At 37.3% G+C, this 20,040-nt stretch overlaps 1 protein-coding gene across 1 annotated transcript in view; it reads right to left on the bottom strand.

Annotated features, from left to right (window-relative positions):
* rab31 (RAB31, member RAS oncogene family) overlaps window positions 1–19,846 on the bottom strand; it is a 33,467-nt gene extending 13,621 nt beyond the window's left edge. The window contains exons 1-4 of the mRNA XM_061978907.2: window positions 18,042–19,846; window positions 7,278–7,357; window positions 3,108–3,189; window positions 2,710–2,781 (exon numbers count right to left, since the gene is read on the bottom strand). Coding sequence (XP_061834891.1) covers window positions 2,710–2,781; window positions 3,108–3,189; window positions 7,278–7,357; window positions 18,042–18,077 — 270 coding nt within the window. The 5' untranslated portion in view covers window positions 18,078–19,846. The remainder of the gene's footprint in view (window positions 1–2,709; window positions 2,782–3,107; window positions 3,190–7,277; window positions 7,358–18,041) is intronic.
* Window positions 19,847–20,040: the final 194 nt, after the last annotated feature.

Raw genomic sequence — 20,040 nt, 5'->3', positions numbered from 1 at the left:
TAAACTTAACTTAATGGCAAAGACTACTCCTTGACTAGGCAACATACCGTAGTTTATACACTACTGCCATCTAACGTCTTGGAATTGCAACTGCATGCAAAGTTGCAAATGAGACTGAGTGTAAAAAATCAAGATATAACAACTGGACAACACAGCTATCTTACCAGCTCAGTATTAAATGTTACATAAAACAGTGAGATTGTATTATTAAACAATGACTCTACCTTTATTAACACATGAACACACACAGAAGTACCGAAAATTGATACCTTGGAGTAGTGGTATTGATTCCCAGGTATCGGGAATTGGTACAGTATCGATTCAATTCATCCATCCTTAACTACAAGGCAGCCAAGGAATCGGCGTAATTTACTGGACACTTAATTAGGTACACCCCTGCTATCAAACGTATCTGCCACCTCAGGTTTAATTAAGTCTTTAATTGGAGCATAGTGTGTGAATGTGACTGTGAATGTTGTCTGTATATCTGTGTTGGCCCTGCGATGAGGTGGCGACTTGTCCAAGGTGTACACCGCCTTCCGCCCGAATGCAGCTGAGATAGGCTCCAGCATTCCCCGCGACCCTGAACGGGACAAGTGGTAGAAAATGGATGGATGGATGGATGTGTAGAACAGTGTTTTTCAACCACTGTGCCGGGATACAGTCTGGTGTGCCGTGGGAGATTATCTAATTTCGCCTATTTGGGTTAAAAATACTTTTTGCAAACCAGTAATTATAGTCTGCAAATGATGTGTTGTTGTTTTTGAGTGTTGGTGCTGTCTAGAGCTCGGTAGAGTAACCGTGTAATACTCTTTCATATCAGTAGGTGTCGGAAACAGCGGGAGGCAGCGTGCAGGTAAAAAGGGTCTACTGCTTAAACCAAAAATAAACAAGAGGTGAGTGCCCCTAAGAAAAACGCATTGAAGCTTAGGGAAGGCTATGCAGAACGAAACTAAAACTGAACTGGCTACAAAGTAAACAAAAACAGAATGCTGGACGACAGCAAAGACTTACTGTGGAGCAAAAACGGCGTCCACAATGAAGGTCATCAAATCTCAGCAACAAGCTGTAATATCTTACTGAGATCATTTAGCACCAAAACCCTTAAAACAAGTAAAACACTCTAACATAAAATCTGCTTAGTGAGAAGAATTATCTTATCAGACAGAAAATAAGCAAATATCACCCTTATTTGAGATATTTCATCTTACTTAGATTTCAGTTTTTGCAGTGTAGTGGTATGCGGAAGAATCACTTAATTAAATATTCAAACACAGTGTTACTGCTCAAACTGCGTGTAATGTTACAGTGGCCAAAAACATTAAAAATACTTGTTAAGTAAAACCTTTGCCTTGTTTTTAATGAATATTTAGGCCTACTCTGCCACTGTATTTTTTCTATTGTTGGTCATTATTATGGTAGCCAAATGTTTTCTGAGGTGGCACTTGGTGAAAAAAGCTTCAGAACTACTGCACTAGAGCAATGTTTTTCAACCACTGTGCCGCGGCACACTAGTGTGCTGTGAGATACAGTCTGGTGTGCCGTGGGAGATTATCTAATTTCACCTATTTGGGTTAAAAAGGTTTTTTGCAAACCAGTAATTATAGTCTGCAAATGATGTGTTGTTGTTGAGTGTCGGTGCTGTCTAGAGCTCGGCAGAGTAACCGTGTAATACTCTTCCATATCAGTAGGTGGCAGCCGGTAGCTAATTGCTTTGTAGGTGTCGGATACAGCGGGAGGCAGCGTGCAGGTAAAAAGGGTCTAATGCTTAAACCAAAAATAAACAAAAGGTGAGTGCCCCTAAGAAAAGGCATTGAAGCTTAGGGATGGCTATGCAGAACGAAACTAAAACTGAACTTGCTACAAAGTAAACAAAAACAGAATGCTGGACGACAGCAAAGACTTACTGCGGAGCAAAGACGGCGTCCATAATGTACATCCGAACATGACATGACAATCAACAATGTCCCCACAAAGAAGGATAAAAACAACTGAAATATTCTTGATTGCTAAAACAAAGTAGATGCGGGAAATATCGCTCAAAGGAAGACATGAAACTGCTACAGGAAAATACCAAAAATGAGAAAAAGCCACCAAAATAGGAGCGCAAGACAAGAACTAAAACACTTCACACAGGAAAACAGCAAAAAAGTCAAAGTAAGTCAGGGCGTGATGTGACAGGTGGTGACAGTACACCTACTTTGAGACAAGAGCTATATTGATGCATGCTTGGTTATGGTTTAAAGTCATATCCAACAATTGCGACAACAACTTTTTACTGTCAACTGAGTTTAGTTTTTTAATGATTTCTGCTGGTGATGTGCCCCTGGATTTTTTTAACGCAAAAAATGTGCCTTGGCTCAAAAAAGGTTGAAAACCACCAGTGTAGAATGCTTGGAAAAAAGGACTGGCAGAGCTTTGTCGTCCTCTAGTGGCTGTTACTTGTAAGTGCAACAAGGCAAGCCAGTGCAATGACAGTGCAAAGGTTTCATCCATCAATCCATCCATTTTCAACCGCTTGTCCCTTTTTTGGGGGTGCTGGAGCCTATCTCAGCTGCATATAAAACCAAAAACTCTGCCTTTAGATATTTCATTGATGAATATAATTTTTACTGTGGTGGTTCTCCGCAGTGGTGTACATTAGTAATATATTTGATCACTCTTGTGTCGCTGTACCTAATAAAGTATTTGCAAATTGGAAGGACTTACCAGCTTAGTGATGTCATACACAATGACAGCCGCCGCCGATCCTCTGTAGTACATAGGTGCTAACGAGTGGAACTATATTTAAAAAATAAAGATGATTATTATCATAAGTGTCTTGAGGGGACAACATTCTTGTCATATTAACAGCATGAATGAAGAATGAAGGGATAGTGTCCATGCCTGCAAGTAAAGAGTTTTTTTTTCCGGCCCCACCCCAATGCAAGTAGTAGTAGGTCTACAGCGTCCTTGTGACCTTAAAAGGCTGACATGGATCGTCACATTTCACGGCCGGCGAGACACGGCCCTATATCGCGTGATGCTTACACACATGCCAGAGGGATCCAAGCTACTGTACGAGCAAAGAAGAAGAAAAGCGTGTGAAAGGGCGTTCGGTCGCTCACCCTCTCCTGTCCCGCCGTGTCCCAGATGAGGAATTTATGTAGTTCATTTCCACTCGGCACTGTCTTGGTCAGGAACGACGCTCTGCGCGGGACAAAAACAGTCACACTGTATTATTTCCGGGTCTCCCTATGTCTCGCATTAAAAGATTACAGTTGGTACAAAATGCGGCTGCTAGACTTTTGACAAGAACAAGAAAGTTTGATCATATTACGCCTATACTGTATATACCTTTATATACCTATACTGGCTCACCTGCACTGGCTTCCTGTGCACTTAAGATGTGACTTTAAGGTTTTACTACTTACGTATAAAATACTACACGGTCTAGCTCCATCCTATCTTGCTGATTGTATTGTACCATATGTCCCGGCAAGAAATCTGCGTTCAAAGAACTCCGGCTTCTTAGTGATTCCCAGAGCCCAAAAAAAGTCTGCGGGCTATAGAGCGTTTTCTATTCGGGCTCCCGTACTCTGGAATGCCCTACCGCAACGGTAACAATTAGAGATGCTACTTTAGTAGAAGCATTTAAGTCCCATCTTAAAACTAATTTGTATACTCTAGCCTTTAAATAGACCCCTTTTTTAGACCAGTTGATCTGCCGTCTCTTTTCTGCTCCGCCGCCCTCTCCCTCGTGGAGGGGGGGGGGGGGGGGGACAGGTTTGGTGGCCATGGATGAAGTGCTGGCTGTCCAGAGTTGGGACCCGGGATGGACCACTCGCCTGCTGACCTGTCTCCGCTCGGGATGGTCTCCTGCTGGCCCCACTATGGACTGGACTCTCACTATTATGTTAGATCCACTATGGACTGGACTCTCACTATTATGTTAGATCCACTATGGACCGGACTCTCACTATAATGTTAGATCCACTATGGACTGGACTCTCACTATTATGTTAGATCCACTATGGACTGAACTCTCACACTATTATGTTAGATCCACTATGGACTGGACTCTCACACTATTATGTTAGATCCACTATGGACTGGACTCTCACACTATTATGTTAGATCCACTACGGACTGGACTCTCACACTATTATGCTAGATCCACTATGGAATGGACTCTCACACTATTATGTTAGATCCACTATGGACTGGACTCTCACACTATTATGTTAGATCCACTATGGACTGGACTCTCACACTATTATGCTAGATCCACTATGGAATGGACTTTCACACTATTATGTTAGATCCACTATGGACTGGACTCTCACTATTATGTTAGATCCACTATGGACTGGACTCTCACTATTATGTTGGATCCACTATGGACTGGACTCTCACTATTATGTTAGATCCACTATGGACTGGACTCTCACTATTATGTTAGATCCACTATGGACTGGACTTTCACAATATTATGCTCGACCCACTCGACGTCCATTGCATCCGGTCTCCCCTAAAGGGTGGGGGGGTGGGGTAACCCACATCTGCAGTCCTCTCCAAGGTTTCTCATAGTCATTCACATCGACGTCCCACTGGGGTGAGTTTTTCCTTGCCCTTATGTGGGCTCTGTACCGAGTATGTCGTTATGGCTTGTGCAGCCCTTTGAGACACTTGTGATTTAGGGCTATATAAATAATAATTGATTGATTGATTGATTGATTGACTTACTTGCAGAAGAACAAAAAGACAGCTGTTTTTGCATCTCTCTGTAACAATGACTTCATGGTGAGACACATTATCGCCACCTACAGGACCACAGTAGCGATGCGCGTTCCTGGAGTCAGAAATAGCTATCGTCTTCCTCCACTTTTGCCAGACAAGTAGGTTTTCACGGACAAAGAAAGACAGGCTTCACTACACATCTTAAAATGCAGCCTGAAGCTCTGCCAAGTAACCGTCAGTCAGTTGCGGACATTCGAGCTCTCTTACTTTGATCAAGTAGTGTTTCTTCAGCGAATATGCTAACCTAGCATGTTAAAAATTGATGCGGGTGTTGCCAACATTTGTGTTACAGTGTTGTATTTGATGTATGACATCTACTACATTGTACCAGTGTATATGTAAAAATGGGATTAAGTACACAATGACAGTTCTTGGACACAAACATAGCTCATTAGCATTGAAGCTACTCAGTGGCCTAGTGGTTAGAGTCAGCCCTGGGATCGGTAGGTTGTGAGTAGAGATGTCCGATAACGGCTTTTTTGCCGATATCAGATATTCTGATATTGTCCAACTCTTAATTATCGATTCCGATATCAACCGATACCGATATATACAGTCGTGGAATTAACACATTATTATGCCTAATTTTGTTGTGATGCCCCACTGGATGCATTAAACAATGTAACAAGGTTTTCCAAAATAAATCAACTCAAGTTATGGAAAAAAATGCCAACATGGAACTGCCATATTTATTATTGAAGTCACAAAGTGCATTATTTTTTTTTAACATGCCTCAAAACAGCAGCTTGGAATTTGGGACATGCTCTCCCTGAGAGAGCATGAGGAGGTTGAGGTGGGCGGGGTTGGGGGTGCGGGGTTATAGGGGTAGCGGGGGGGTGTATATTGTAGCGTCCCGGAAGAGTTAGTGCTGCAAGGGGTTCTGGGTATTTGTTCTGTTGTGTTACGGTGCGGATGTTCTCCCAAAATGTGTTTGTCATTCTTATTTGGTGTGGGTTCACAGTGTGACGCATGTTTGTAACAGTGTTAAAGTTGTTTATACAGCCACCCTCAGTGTAACCTGTATGGTGTGTGTGACAAGCCGTAGATATTATGTGATTGGGCCGGCACGCAAAGTCAGTGTCTTAAAGGCACGCCCCCAATATTGTTGTCTAGGTGGAAATCGGGAGAATGGTTGCCCCGGGAGATTTTCGGGAGGGGCACTGAAATTCGTGAGTCTCCCGGGAAAATGGGGAGGGTTGGCAAGTATGACTGGGAGACGCAACTGCTCTGTTACAGAGCAGTTGCGTCTCCCAGTCATCTTGTCTGCACAAAGTGCAATTCGCGTAGTTTTCACCCTTTTTGGAACGGATAATTATTCCCGGATAGGCTTTTGAATATTCTTCACGGAATGACTGCAGTTTTCTTTTCGGTTTAAGACTCGTTTGCGATTTTTCTCCGGCTGATTCCATGATCGTTCGCTCGTTTGGAAACAATGGCAACTGGTGCCTCGTGCTTGGCAGCGGTGCTATAAATAGCCTCGCGCATGGCATTCGGAATGGCTCGATAGGAAGTTACGGGAAGCAGTGTCGATTGTCATTGTTGTTACGCGATTTCGTGAATAAAACTTTTTTTTTAAATGTTTATTTTAATTAATGAAAAACCGTATTTTTTATCACTGCAACCGTAACCCGGAATAGGTTGATGAAAACCGTACTAATTACGGGAAAACCGGAGTAGGTATGTCTGTACTTCTCCCTACGTCCGTGTACCACTCCGTACAGCGGCGTTTTAAAAAGTCATACATTTTACTTTTTAAAACCGATAATTTCCGATATTACATTTTAAAGCATTTATCGGCCGATAATATCGGCAGTCCGGTATTATCATCGGACATCTCTAGTTGTGAGTTCAAACCCCGGCCGAGTCATAATAAAGACTATAAAAAAGGGATCCATTTAGGGCTGCAACTAACAACTAATTTGATAATCGATTAATCTGTCGATTATTGCGTCGATTAATCGATTAATAATCGTATACAAGAGACAAACTACATTTCTATCATTTCCAGTATTTTATTGGGGAAAGAAACAGCATAATGGCAGCATACGTATTTTGATTATTGTTTCTCAGCTGTTTGTAAATGTTGCAGTTTATAATAAAGGTTTATAAAAAAATAAATAAAAAAGTAGCCTCTACGCATGCGCATAGCATAGATCTAACGAATCGATGACTAAATTAATCGCCAACTATTTTTATAATCGATTTTAATCGATTAGTTGTTGCCCCATTACCTCCCTGCTTGGCACTCAGCCTCAAGGGTTGGAATTGGGGGTTAAATCACCAAAAATGATCCCCGGGCGTGGCCACCGCTGCTGCCCACTGCTCCCCTCACTTCCCAGGGGGTAAACAAGGGGATGGGTCGAATGCAGAGGACAAATTTCACCACACCTAGTGTGTGTTTGACTATCATTGGTACTTTAACTTTAACTTAAGCTACAGATACACAAAAATGTCTGTATTCCACACACTTTCAAAATATTTGACCCCTCTGGTCTTACCCTATGGTGGGGCTGATGTTGTGGTCAAAGTGGTCCTGCACAAAGCGACAGACAATGCTGGACTTGCCGACTCCTGTGTCCTGCGTGTGGACAAGAGAAGTCAGTGGTTGGTTAGATGACAGTGTGGGTCACATGTTATTCACATATCTCCCGTTTCTTCACCAAAGACTCTAACTTGGTTATCAAAGTTGGGCAATACCAATAACTGTCTTCGGTATGAATCCGATGCCAATACAGGAGCCAGCGATACTTTTCACTTGACATTTGGCCAAAGAACCAATTTTTCCCCAGCAAACTTATTTAACAATATTCAACTACAACACAACAAAATAGTGCAATTATTTTATTTGAGCGAAAATAAAATCACTCGTGCAAAAGCAAAAACTACTATTGGAACTAATTCAAATACTTTGGCTTTTTGCCCCCAAAGCCCTTTGGTGTGCCAGAACGTATTCCTCGAGTTTGTACACAATATATAAACATAACAATATAGTCATCCCTCGCCAGTCGCCACATCGCACTTCGACGTTTGCAGCTTCACTCTATCGCGGATTTGTTTTGAGTCAAACTTCATTTATATAGCACATTTAAACTACCTACAGTAAGTTGACTAACGTGCTGCACATGGAACTATGGCCAGGGCGCTTGCAGGAGCAAAGGTCACCGCCGCTGTCTATGGTGCTGAGGACGAGCACCATCGGATAGGGGCGGGGCATGTGCTGACGGCGAGACACAGCTGGCAGGTGATTCTATTTCACAGGTGGTACGTGTTAATCTAATCATCTGCTGTCTTTAAGAGTGAGCGGCCGGGTGCAGGAGGAGGAGGAGGAGTATGGGAGAGACTGAAAAAGTCGAGCACGAACGTTTGTCTGATGAGCTGTGGAGAAAAAACGATTAAACCTTTGTCAACTCTGCACACCTGGCGTATGTATCAGTGGGACCGCGACTTCTACAGGAACATAAAGTAAAAGCAATAAAACAGTGAATAGTACAATAAAGAGTAATAAATAAAAACATTTATTGTTACTGTTGAGGTAAATTAAAAAAACAAGGTGCTATTTGGAGAATGCTTGTGAAAGATTTTTAGATGCAAGGGTTAGTGCATGTGCCTGACAATACGAAGGTCCTGGGTTCGATCCCCCGGGCTCGGGGTATTTCTGTGTGGAGTTTGCATGTTCTCCCCGTGACTGCGTGGGTTCCCTCCGGGTACTCCGGCTTCCTCCCACCTCCAAAGACATGCACCTGGGGATAGGTTGATTGGCAACACTAAATTGGCCCTAGTGTGTGAATTTTGTCTGTCTATCTGTGTTGGCCCTGCCATGAGGTGGCGACTTGTCCAGGGTGTACCCCGCCTTCCGCCCAAATGCAGCTGGGATAGGCTCCAACTCCCCTCGTGACCCCAAAAGGGACAAGCGGTAGAAAATGAATGAATGGATTTTAGATGCTCTAGTGCAGTGTTTTTCAACCTTTTTTGAGCCAAGGCACATTTTTTGCGTTGAAAAAACGAAACTCAGTTGACAGTAAAAAGTCGTTGTCACAATTGTTGGATATGACTTTAAACCATAACAAGGTATGCATCAGTATAGCTCTTGTCTCAAAGTAGGTGTACTGTCACCACCTGTCACATCACGCCGTGACTTATTTGGAGTTTTTTGCTGTTTTCCTGTGTGTAGTGTTTTAGTTCTTGTCTTGCGCTCCTATTTGGGTGGCTTTTTCTCTTTTTTTGGTATTTTCCTGTAGCAGTTTCATGTCTTCCTTTGAGCGATATTTCCCGCATCTACTTTGTTTTAGCAATCAAGAATATTTCCGTTGTTTTTATCCTTCTTTGTGGGGACATTGTTGATTGTCATGTCATGTTCGGATGTACTTTGTGGACGCCGTCTTTGCTCCACAGTAAGTCTTTGCTGTCGTCCAGCATTCTGTTTTTGTTTACTTTGTAGCCAGTTCAGTTTTAGTTTCGTTCTGCATAGCCTTCCCTAAGCTTCAATGCCTTTTCTTAGGGGCACTCACCTTTTGTTTATTTTTGGTTTAAGCATTACACACCTTTTTACCTGCACGCTGCCTCCCGCTGTATCCGACACCTACTGATATGAAAGAGTATTACACGGTTACTCTGCCAAGCTCTAGACAGCACCGACACTCAACAATAACACATCATTTGCAGACTATAATTACTGGTTTGCAAAAAACATTTTTAACCCAAATAGGTGAAATTAAATCATCTCACGGCACACCAGACTGTATCTCACAGCACACTAGTGTGCATGTGGCACAGTGGTTGAAAAACACTGCTCTAGTGCAGTAGTTCTGAAGCTTTTTTCATCAAGTACCACCTCAGAAAACATTTGACAACCATAATGACCAACAATAGAAAAAATACAGTGGCAGAGTAGGCCTAAATATTCATTAAAAACAAGGCAAAGGTTTTACTTAACAAGTATTTTAAAATTTTTTGGCCACTGTAACATTACACGCAGTTTGAGCAGTAACACTGTGTTTGAATATTTAGTTAAGTGATTCTTCCGCATACCACTACACTGCCAAAACTGAAATCTAAGTAAGATTAAATATCTCAAATAAGGGTGATATTTGCTTATTTTCTGTCTGACAAGATCATTCTTCTCACAAAGCAGATTTTATGTTAAGAGTGTTTTACTTGTTTTAAGGGTTTTGGTCCTAAATGATCTCAGTAAGATATTACAGCTTGTTGCTGAGATTTGATGACCTATATTGAGTAAAACATGCTTGAAACTAGAATATCAACTGGTGCAAAGCTGTGTCATCAACACTCACAAGTATAAAACCACTTTTTTAAAGTAATCATTTCTTACTTCAAGCATGAAAAAAAAAATCATGATTATATCATTATGTCAAGATAATGGCACTAGCATTTACTTCATTTAAGAATATTTTTCAACACATTCAGCAAAAAGGTCTCTTTTTTTTCGACCAAGAAAAGTGCACTTGTTATTAGTGAGAATATACTTATTTTAAGGTATTTTTGGGTTCATTGAGGTTAGCTAATTTGACTCGTTTTGGAAAGTCTTGACAAGCCGAATTTTCTTGTTCTGCTGGCAGATAATTTTGCTTAGTTCAAATAAAATACCCCTCATTTTTGTATTTTTTTTTCTTGTTTTTGAACACTGACTTTTTGCAGTGTAGATCGGCGATCAGCAACCCGCAGCTCCCTGGAGCACTTTTAAAAAAGGATTGAAAATGGAAAAAAGATGGGGGAAAATAATTGTTTTGTTTTAGTATGTTTTTTTGTTTGAGGACAAACATGACAGAAACCTTCAACATTGTTAGAAAGCCCACGGTTTAATATGTGTGTGTGTACGCTTCACTGATGAGAGTATATGGTGAACATCGTTTTGTCCTACTAATTTCGGCGGTTCTTGAACTCACCATAGTGTGGGCTGTGATGCAACAGTTTGTTTACATGTCAAATCCTTCACTCCTTTGTCTCATTTTGTCCACCAAAAGTCTTATGGTGTGTGTGAATGCACGAAAGTGTGCTTTGTTGATGTCATTGACTTGTTGTAGTGCCAATTAGGCATATTTGGTCTGTTTATGACCGCAAGCTTTTCATTTTTTGCGGCTCCAGACAGATTTGTTTTTTGTATTTTTGGCCCAATATGGCTCTTTCAACATTTTGGGTTGCCGACCCCTGCACTAGATAAAGCGTGCGTACCACAGTTTGAGAAACTCTAGTTTTTGTGCAGCCCTCATGTACATAGGCAGATTGTTCCCTAATTTGTGGGCAGCCCAAGAAAAGGCTCTGTACCCTCTAGTGCTGAGTCTGGAGCGTGGGACAGTTTGTTTGCAGACATCAATGCCTTACCTGGGGAGTGAGGCTGCAGGAGCTCAGACAGGTATGATGGGGCCGGTCCAGGAAAACGTTTACAAATCAAAATAAGCAAAGTCTACATAGGTGTGGCCTAAAATAAGCATATTTAATCATAAAAAGGCTAAATGAACTAAAAAAAAAATCAATACTACACATGGTGCAGAATTACTATATTGGCTTAAGCAAGTGTAAAGGCATACTTGCCAACTTTGAGACCTCCGATTTCGGGAGGTGAGGGCGGGGGCGTGGTTGGGGTCGGGGCGTGGTTAAGAGGGGAGGAGTATATTGACAGCTAGAATTCACCATTCTACATCCTGAAAATATGCAAACAAAACTGTGTTTAGATAATTGATACTTCAAACTTGCATAAATAAATCTTAAGGAATATAACATAACTTGGCTTCTCAGAGCTTCAAAATGTGATGAATAAAATGCTAAAGTTGTTGATAAACAAGCAATAATTTTAATAATTAAATATGGTCATTTTAAATGAATTATTATGATCATTTAAAATTAATTATTTCAAATATGTTTATTTTAATGTATAATTCTATGGCTGGATGTACCGTAATAAGGAGTCAGAAAAAATACAAATAAAAATACAATTAATTTTGATGTTTTTAGCAAAATATAGTAAAAATGTATTTAGTTTTTTTTTTTTTAATAGATATATTTATTTTTAGGTAAGATAAATATAATAATACAATTTATGTCTAGTCTGGATGATTTAGTTATTGTCACCCTGTTGTCCTCCCGTCGTGAAACTCAGGTCCGCATGGGGCTGGAGGGGGCGTGGCCTCCAGCTCCGGCTGAAAATCGGGAGATTTTCGGGAGAATATTTGTCCCGGGAGGTTTTTGGGAAAGGCGCTGAATTTCGGGAGTCTCCCGGAAAATTCGGGAGGGTTGGCAAGTATGGTAAAGCTGACTATGTGGGCGTTATTTCACATATAGACTTAGACTTCCTTTTATTGTCATTCAAATTTGGACTTCACAGTACAGATAAGAACGGAATTTTGTTGCATTAGCTCGTTGTAGTGCAGGATAAAAGAGCAATAAAGTGCAGATATAAATAAATAGATTACTGTACTATATATATGTACTATATAGAGGGCTCTTTTAATGTAAAAAAACCAACTTATTTAGAAGGTCGCTCAGTGGCCTTGTGGTTAGAGTGTCCGCCCTGAGATGAGTGTGAGGTCGTGAGTCATACAAAAGACGACAAAAAAATAGGACCCATTGCCGCCCTGGGTTGGAATTGGGGGTTAAATCACCAAAATGATTCCTGAGCGCGGCGCACGCTGCTGCTCACTGCTCCCCTCACCTCCCAGGGGGTGAACATTGGGGATGGGTCAAATGCAGAGGACAAATTTCACCACTCGTTGGGGACTTTTAACTTCCCCAGGGTTAACCCTTGTGTGGTGTTCGGGTCTGTGGGACCCGTTTTCATTTTTTATTAAAAGAAAAATGATAAAATTAATTAGGGATGCAACAACTAATCGATTAAATGGATTAAAATCGATTATAAAAATAGTTGGCGATTAATTTAGTCATCGATTCGTTGGATCTATGCTATGCGCACGCAGAGGCAATTTTTTTTTTTATATATATATTTTTTTATAAACCTTTATTTATAAACTGCAACATTTACAAACAGCTGAGAAACAATAATCAAAATAAGTACGGCGCCAGTATGCTGTTTTTTTCTTCAATAAAATACTGGAAAGGATAGAAATGTAGTTTGTCTCTTTTATCCGATTATTAATCGATGTAATAATCGACAGATTAATCGATCATCAAATTAGTTGTAGCCCTACAATTAATTAATTTTTCAAACTGAGACTCACTGACTTTGGCTCATTTTCTGTGAAGAAAAATATATCAGAATACATATTTAATGACCACACACCATACACCCCCCCTACACATTTCTATTATATATAAGATGTCCGGGTCCACTGGACCCGGGGCTAATAGAAGTGTGGAAATTGATGTTTTGTGTGCCACACACACACACACACACACACACACACACACACACACACACACACACACACACACACACACACACACACACACACACACACACACACACACACACAGCAGGCCGAGACAGGAGGAGGACAGAGTGTAGGTACACAGAACATCAGAGGGTCAAATGTGCGAGAAAATGAGAGCAGACAGTGTTGACAAACAATGTTGCAACCTTGTGTGGGAACCGCAGGTGCAGAAACACAAAAGAATCCCTGTGGGATGCAGAAACTGGCAGAGAAATTTTCCGTGCAACGTTCATATTGTTGTTACTCAGCCAGCGTTTGTGGGTCTGATGTTTATTGGGATAAGGTAAACATCTGTTCAGTATTTTAACATAAAAGTGTTTGATTGTGAGGCATTAAAAGCCACAAAATGCAACGGGTCCATCAAACCCACAAATGCTGGCTGAGTACCAACAATATGAACATTACACAAGGGTTAAATAGTTATGTAATAATTCCTACTTCGCAGAAATTCCTTTACAACGGTCAGGCCTGGAACCAATTAGCTTTGAAGAGAAATGACTGTATATAAATATAACAATACTGTGACAGTATTGGGAACAAAAACAAGTATTTGTGGAAAAATACATTCAATTTCATTACGCTCATATCGATCCAATACTGTACCTATTGGTATCGATGATATCATCAACAAGTGGATCGTCAACACATCTGAGTCTTAATAGTTTAGTTTCTATGCATGTGGTGTGTTGACTACTAAAACTAACTCTTAAGATTTAGGATAACTAGAATTGTCTCACATCAATTATATATATCAATATGATATTAATATATATGCATATATTAATAAATATACAAATAAAAAATAAAAATGTGATATATAAATAAATAAATAATTTGTATAAATAAACGCGTATTTGTAAATATATTTTTGAGATTTGAAAATATGTACACATAGAATTTATAAATATAAAAATGTGACATATAAATAAATCAAGAATTTGTATAAATAAACGTGTATTTGTAAAATATATTTTTGAGATTTGAATATAAATATGCTTGATTTTGTATTTGTATTGAATGTGCACATGTGGATCGCTTTTTTGCTTTTGTGTCGATGAGACATTCCTCCCACAAACCAGATGCACAAATAAATGTGACCGACACACTCCCCTGAACAACCAGCAGCCTGATAAGAGATCAGTAGCTACATCGGGATAAGGTCATTAAACGGCATTGATACAATACAATAAGCAGCTAGCACGTTCTTTCAGATTAACTGGATAAATTAGCATTAGCTAATACAACGCTAATGTTAGCCAGGTCAGGCCCGTTGTGCGCTCTCTCTGTAAAGACATGGTGTGTTTTTGTGCAGAGTACTCCTGGCATTTTGCATATAATATATACCGTATTTTTCGGAGTATAAGTCGCACCGGCCGAAAATGCATACTAAAGAAGGAAAAAAACATATATAAATCGCACTGGAGTATAAGTCGCATTTTTTGAAGAAATGTATTTGATAAAACCCAACACCAAGAATAGACATTTGAAAGGCAATTTAAAATAAATAAAGAATAGTGAACAACAGGCTGAATAAGTGTACGTTATATGAGGCATAAATAACCAACTGGTATGTTAACGTAGCATATTATGGTAAGAGTCATTCAAATAACTATAACATATAGAACATGCTATACGTTTACCAAACAATCTGTCCCTCCTAATCGCTAAATCCCATGAAATCTTATACAACTAGTCCCCTACGTGAATGAGCTAAATAATATTATTTGATATTTTACGATAATGCGTTAATAATTTCACACATAAGTCGCTCCTGAGTATAAGTCGCAACCCCGGCCAAACTATGAAAAAAACTGCGATTTATAGTCCGAAATATACGGTATTATATATGCATATATGGATATGGATTTTGCATAAAATGCATATAATGCTCTGTGACCCAGACCGCTCTGGCTGCAGTGCCCTCTGCTGGTTGTTCAGGGGAGTGTGTAGGTTACATCTATTTGTGCATCTGGTTTGTGGGAGGAATGTCTCATCGACACAAAAGCAAAAAAGCGATCCACATATGCACATTCAATACAAATACAAATACAAAATCAAGCATATTTATATTCAAATCTCAAAAATATATTTACAAATACATGTTTATTTATACAAATTCTTGATTTATTTGTATGTCACATTTTTATATTTATACATTTTATTTGTATATATTTTCAAATCTCAAAACTATATTTACAAATACGCGTTCATTTATAAATATACAAATAAAAAATACAAATGTGATATATAAATAAATAAATAATTTGTATAAATAAACGCGTATTTGTAAATATATTTTTGAGATTTGAAAATATATACAAATAAAATGAATAAATATAAAAATAAATCAAGAATTTGTATAAATAAACGTGTATTTGTAAATATATTTTTGAGATTTGAATATGAGTGTGTAGGTCACATTTATTTGTGCATCTGGTTTGTGGCAGAAATGTCTCATCGACACAACAGCAAAAAAGTGATCCACATATGCACATTCAATACAAATACAAATACAAAATAAAGCATATTTATATTCAAATCTCAAAAATATATTTACAAATACACGTTTATTTATACAAATTCTTGATTTATTTGTATGTCACATTTTTATATTTATACATTTTATTTGTATATATTTTCAAATCTCAAAAATATATTTACAAATACGCGTTCATTTATAAATATACAAATAAAAAATACAAATGTGATGTATAAATAAATAAATAATTTGTATAAATAAACGCGTATTTGTAAATATATTTTTGGGATTTGAAAATATATACAAATAAAATGAATAAATATAAAAATGTGACATAAAAATAAATCAAGAATTTGTATAAATAAACGTGCAATTGTAAATATATTTTTGAGATTTGAATATAAGTGTGTAGGTCACATTTATTTGTGCATCTGGTTTGTGGCAGAAATGTCTCATCGACACAACAGCAAAAAAGCGATCCACATATGCACATTCAATACAAATACAAATACAAAATCAAGCATATTTATATTCAAATCTCAAAAATATATTTACAAATACACGTTTATTTATACAAATTCTTGATTTATTTGTATGTCACATTTTTATATTTATACATTTTATTTGTATATATTTTCAAATCTCAAAAATATATTTACAAATACGCGTTCATTTATAAATATACAAATAAAAAATACAAATGTGATATATAAATAAATAAATAATTTGTATAAATAAACGCGTATTTGTAAATATATTTTTGAGATTTGAAAATATATACAAATAAAATGAATAAATATAAAAATGTGACATAAAAATAAATCAAGAATTTGTATAAATAAACGTGTATTTGTAAATATATTTTTGAGATTTGAATATAAGTGTGTAGGTCACATTTATTTGTGCATCTGGTTTGTGGCAAAAATGTCTCATCGACACAAAAGCAAAAAAGTGATCCACATATGCACATTCAATACAAATACAAAATCAAGCATATTTATATTCAAATCTCAAAAATATATTTACAAATACATGTTTATTTATACAAATTCTTGATTTATTTGGATGTCACATTTTTATATTTATACATTTTATTTGTATATATTTTCTAATCTCAAAAATATATTTACAAATACGCGTTCATTTATAAATATACAAATAAAAAATACAAATGTGATGTATAAATAAATAAATAATTTGTATAAATAAACGCGTATTTGTAAATATATTTTTGAGATTTGAAAATATATACAGATAAAATGAATAAATATAAAAATGTGACATAAAAATAAATTAAGAATTTGTATAAATAAACGTGCATTTGTAAATATATTTTTGAGATTTGAATATGAGTGTGTAGGTCACATTTATTTGTGCATCTGGTTTGTAAATATATTTTTTAGATTTGAAAATATATACAAATAAAATGAATAAATATAAAAATGTGACATAAAAATAAATCAAGAATTTATATAAATAAACGTGTATTTGTAAATATATTTTTGAGATTTGAATATAAGTGTGTCGGTCACATTTATTTGTGCATCTGGTTTGTGGCAGAAATGTCTCATCGACACAAAAGCAGAAAAGCGATCCACATATCCACATTCAATACAAATACAAAATCAAGCATATTTATATCCAAAGGGAATAAGCGGTAGAAAATTGGATGGATGGATGGAAAAATATATTTACAAACACGCGTTTATTTATACAAATTATTCATTTATATATATATATATATATATATATATATATATATATATATATATATATATATATATATATATATGTGAATAATATATGCATATGTATTAATATCATAATGATATATATAAGTTGATGTGAGACAATTATACTTCCATATACTGACACATGTTTTTAATCATTGTGTCTCTTTCATGTAGCCTAACTAAACACGCTAACCCATCCATCCATTTTCTACCGCTTGTCCCCGCCAACATATTCAAATAGAAACATCTCATTGTAGTGAAGTTCAGCGGTTCTCAGCTGACGTCACATGCGTCAAAAAACGTCAGACGGCTACGAAAGAGTCCAACAAAAATGTTTATTGTGCTGGGGTTGTTTTTTTGTATGTATAAAAATGCGACTGATTTTTGTGTCTAAAGACTAAATTGTCGAATGCTAATGATGAAGCTAGGTTGTGTGTATTTTAGGTCAACTTGTCCTTAACTTGCGGCTAATGTAAGATTTTTAACGTTTTAGGGCATAAAGCGACAAGACGATGATATAACAAATAAAGTAGTGTTAAGTTATTATCACGGGCTTTTGGTTCATTTTTTAAAATTCACTTCGTTAACGACTGAATGATGTTTTCAAAATGGAGCGACAACGTTAAAAAGAGGATCTTTGCCACTTACCCCCAAAAGGCAAACTTTGAGCTCCCTTATCGCCATGGTGCGTTACAAACGTGTCTAAATCATAATTTGTCAAATGTTCACTTGGTGTCTTTGTCTCGTCATGCTTCCAACTCTCTTTTTTTTTTCTTTCAATATGAGAAAAACCCAACCCAGGACAGAGTTGCTGACCATCAGCAAGAACATCCCCCGCATGAGACATAACACTCACATCCGGTGGGGTATTCCACAATAAGAGCGCAATTGACAAAAAGGCGCACAATTTAGTTTTTAAAGCTAAAAAGGGCACAGATATTTTTAAGGTGGCACCGAAAAATGTAATTTTTGTTGTTTTTCCAGCTTTTAAGTTCCACCTGAAAGCAAACAGAAATGAATACGCATGCTTTAATTGTGCCTGCTTCCTGAATAGCCCGTGGATATGTTGTTCAACTCGACACTCTTTCCTAGCTCGGAAACAGCAAATATGACAAAAAGTTGGGTGGATGAAAAATAACTTCAACCCTCATTTCTGCGTCATTAAAAGACAATTTGCTCCCGCAATAGTTATTCCTTTGTTATATACTTTTGCCATTCCACTTTAACACCATATTTGGACAAAAGACAAACAAAGAATGTGTCATGGAAAGTAGGAAGCACTAAATATAGAAACACGTTAGTAACAAGTAATGTTGGGTTTAAAAAAAACAACTTTTAAATCAGGGAGAAAAAACAAAAAATATTCATTTGAACATTTTTATTCTTCAAAGCACAAATGTGTGCAACAACAACAATAATATGAGGGAGCTAAAATTATTCAGTCACAGGATTAATGTCATTATCATGCCAGATCATGAGGCTAGATGAGAGCACTGGCATAACCCATCCAATACAAGTCAATCGGATATATAAAATAGCTGAAAATACATTATGCTTTCATGTACAAAGCAGCACTTTGCCAGCTTTGATAGTTGATTGCGAAATGAAATGAAAAACAAAACCGTGTAACCGAGGTATAAAACAAGATTCTCATGGAAATAATAGAAAGAAGTAGTGTAGACTAAGAAGACTCCTTCCAGCTGTTTGTTTCCGTGCATGGTAGCAGTGATGAAAATGTGTTCATCTTCTATATATCGTATTTTTCGGACTATAAGTCGCAGTTTTTTTTCATAGTTTGGCCGGGGGTGCAACTTATACTCAGGAGCGACTCACCGTATTTTTCGGAGTATAAGTCGCTCCGGCCGAAAATGCATAATAAAGGAGGAAAAAAACATATAAGTCGCACTGGAGTATAAGTCGCATTTTTGGGGGAAATGTATTTGATAAAACCCAACACCAAGAATAGACATTTGAAAGGCAATTTAAAATAAATAAAGAATAGTGAACAACAGGCTGAATAAGTGTACGTTATATGAGGCATAAATAACCAACTGAGAACGTGCCTGGTATGTTAACGTAACACATTATGGTAAGAGTCATTCAAATAACTATAACATATAGAACATGCTATACGTTTACCAAACAATCTGTCACTCCTAATTGCTAAATCCCATGAAATCTTATACGTCTAGTCTCTTACGTGAATGAGCTAAATAATATTATTTGATACTTTACGTACATACGTACACACATAAGTCGCTCCTGAGTATAAGTCGCACCCTACTATGAAAAAAACTGAGACTTAAAGTCCGAAAAATACGGTATGTGTGAAATTATTAACGCATTACCGTAAAATATCAAATATTATTTCGCTCATTCACGTAAGAGACTAGACGTATAAGATTTCATGGGATTTAGCGATTAGGAGTGACAGATTGTTATATAACGTATAGCATGTTCTATATGTTATAGTTATTTGAATGACTCTTACCATATGTTACGTTAACATACCAGTTGGTTATTTATGCCTCATATAACGTACACTTATTCAGCCTGTTGTTCACTATTCTTTATTTTAAATTGCCTTTCAAATGTCTATTCTTGGTGTTGGGTTTTATCAAATAAATTTCCCCAAAAAATGCGACTT

Source organism: Nerophis lumbriciformis, linkage group LG19 (assembly GCF_033978685.3).
Source record: "Nerophis lumbriciformis linkage group LG19, RoL_Nlum_v2.1, whole genome shotgun sequence".
Taxonomy (NCBI): Eukaryota; Metazoa; Chordata; class Actinopteri; order Syngnathiformes; family Syngnathidae; genus Nerophis; species Nerophis lumbriciformis.
Note: the sequence above shows the minus strand (reverse complement) of the source record. Positions and strands in the feature narration are given on the sequence as shown.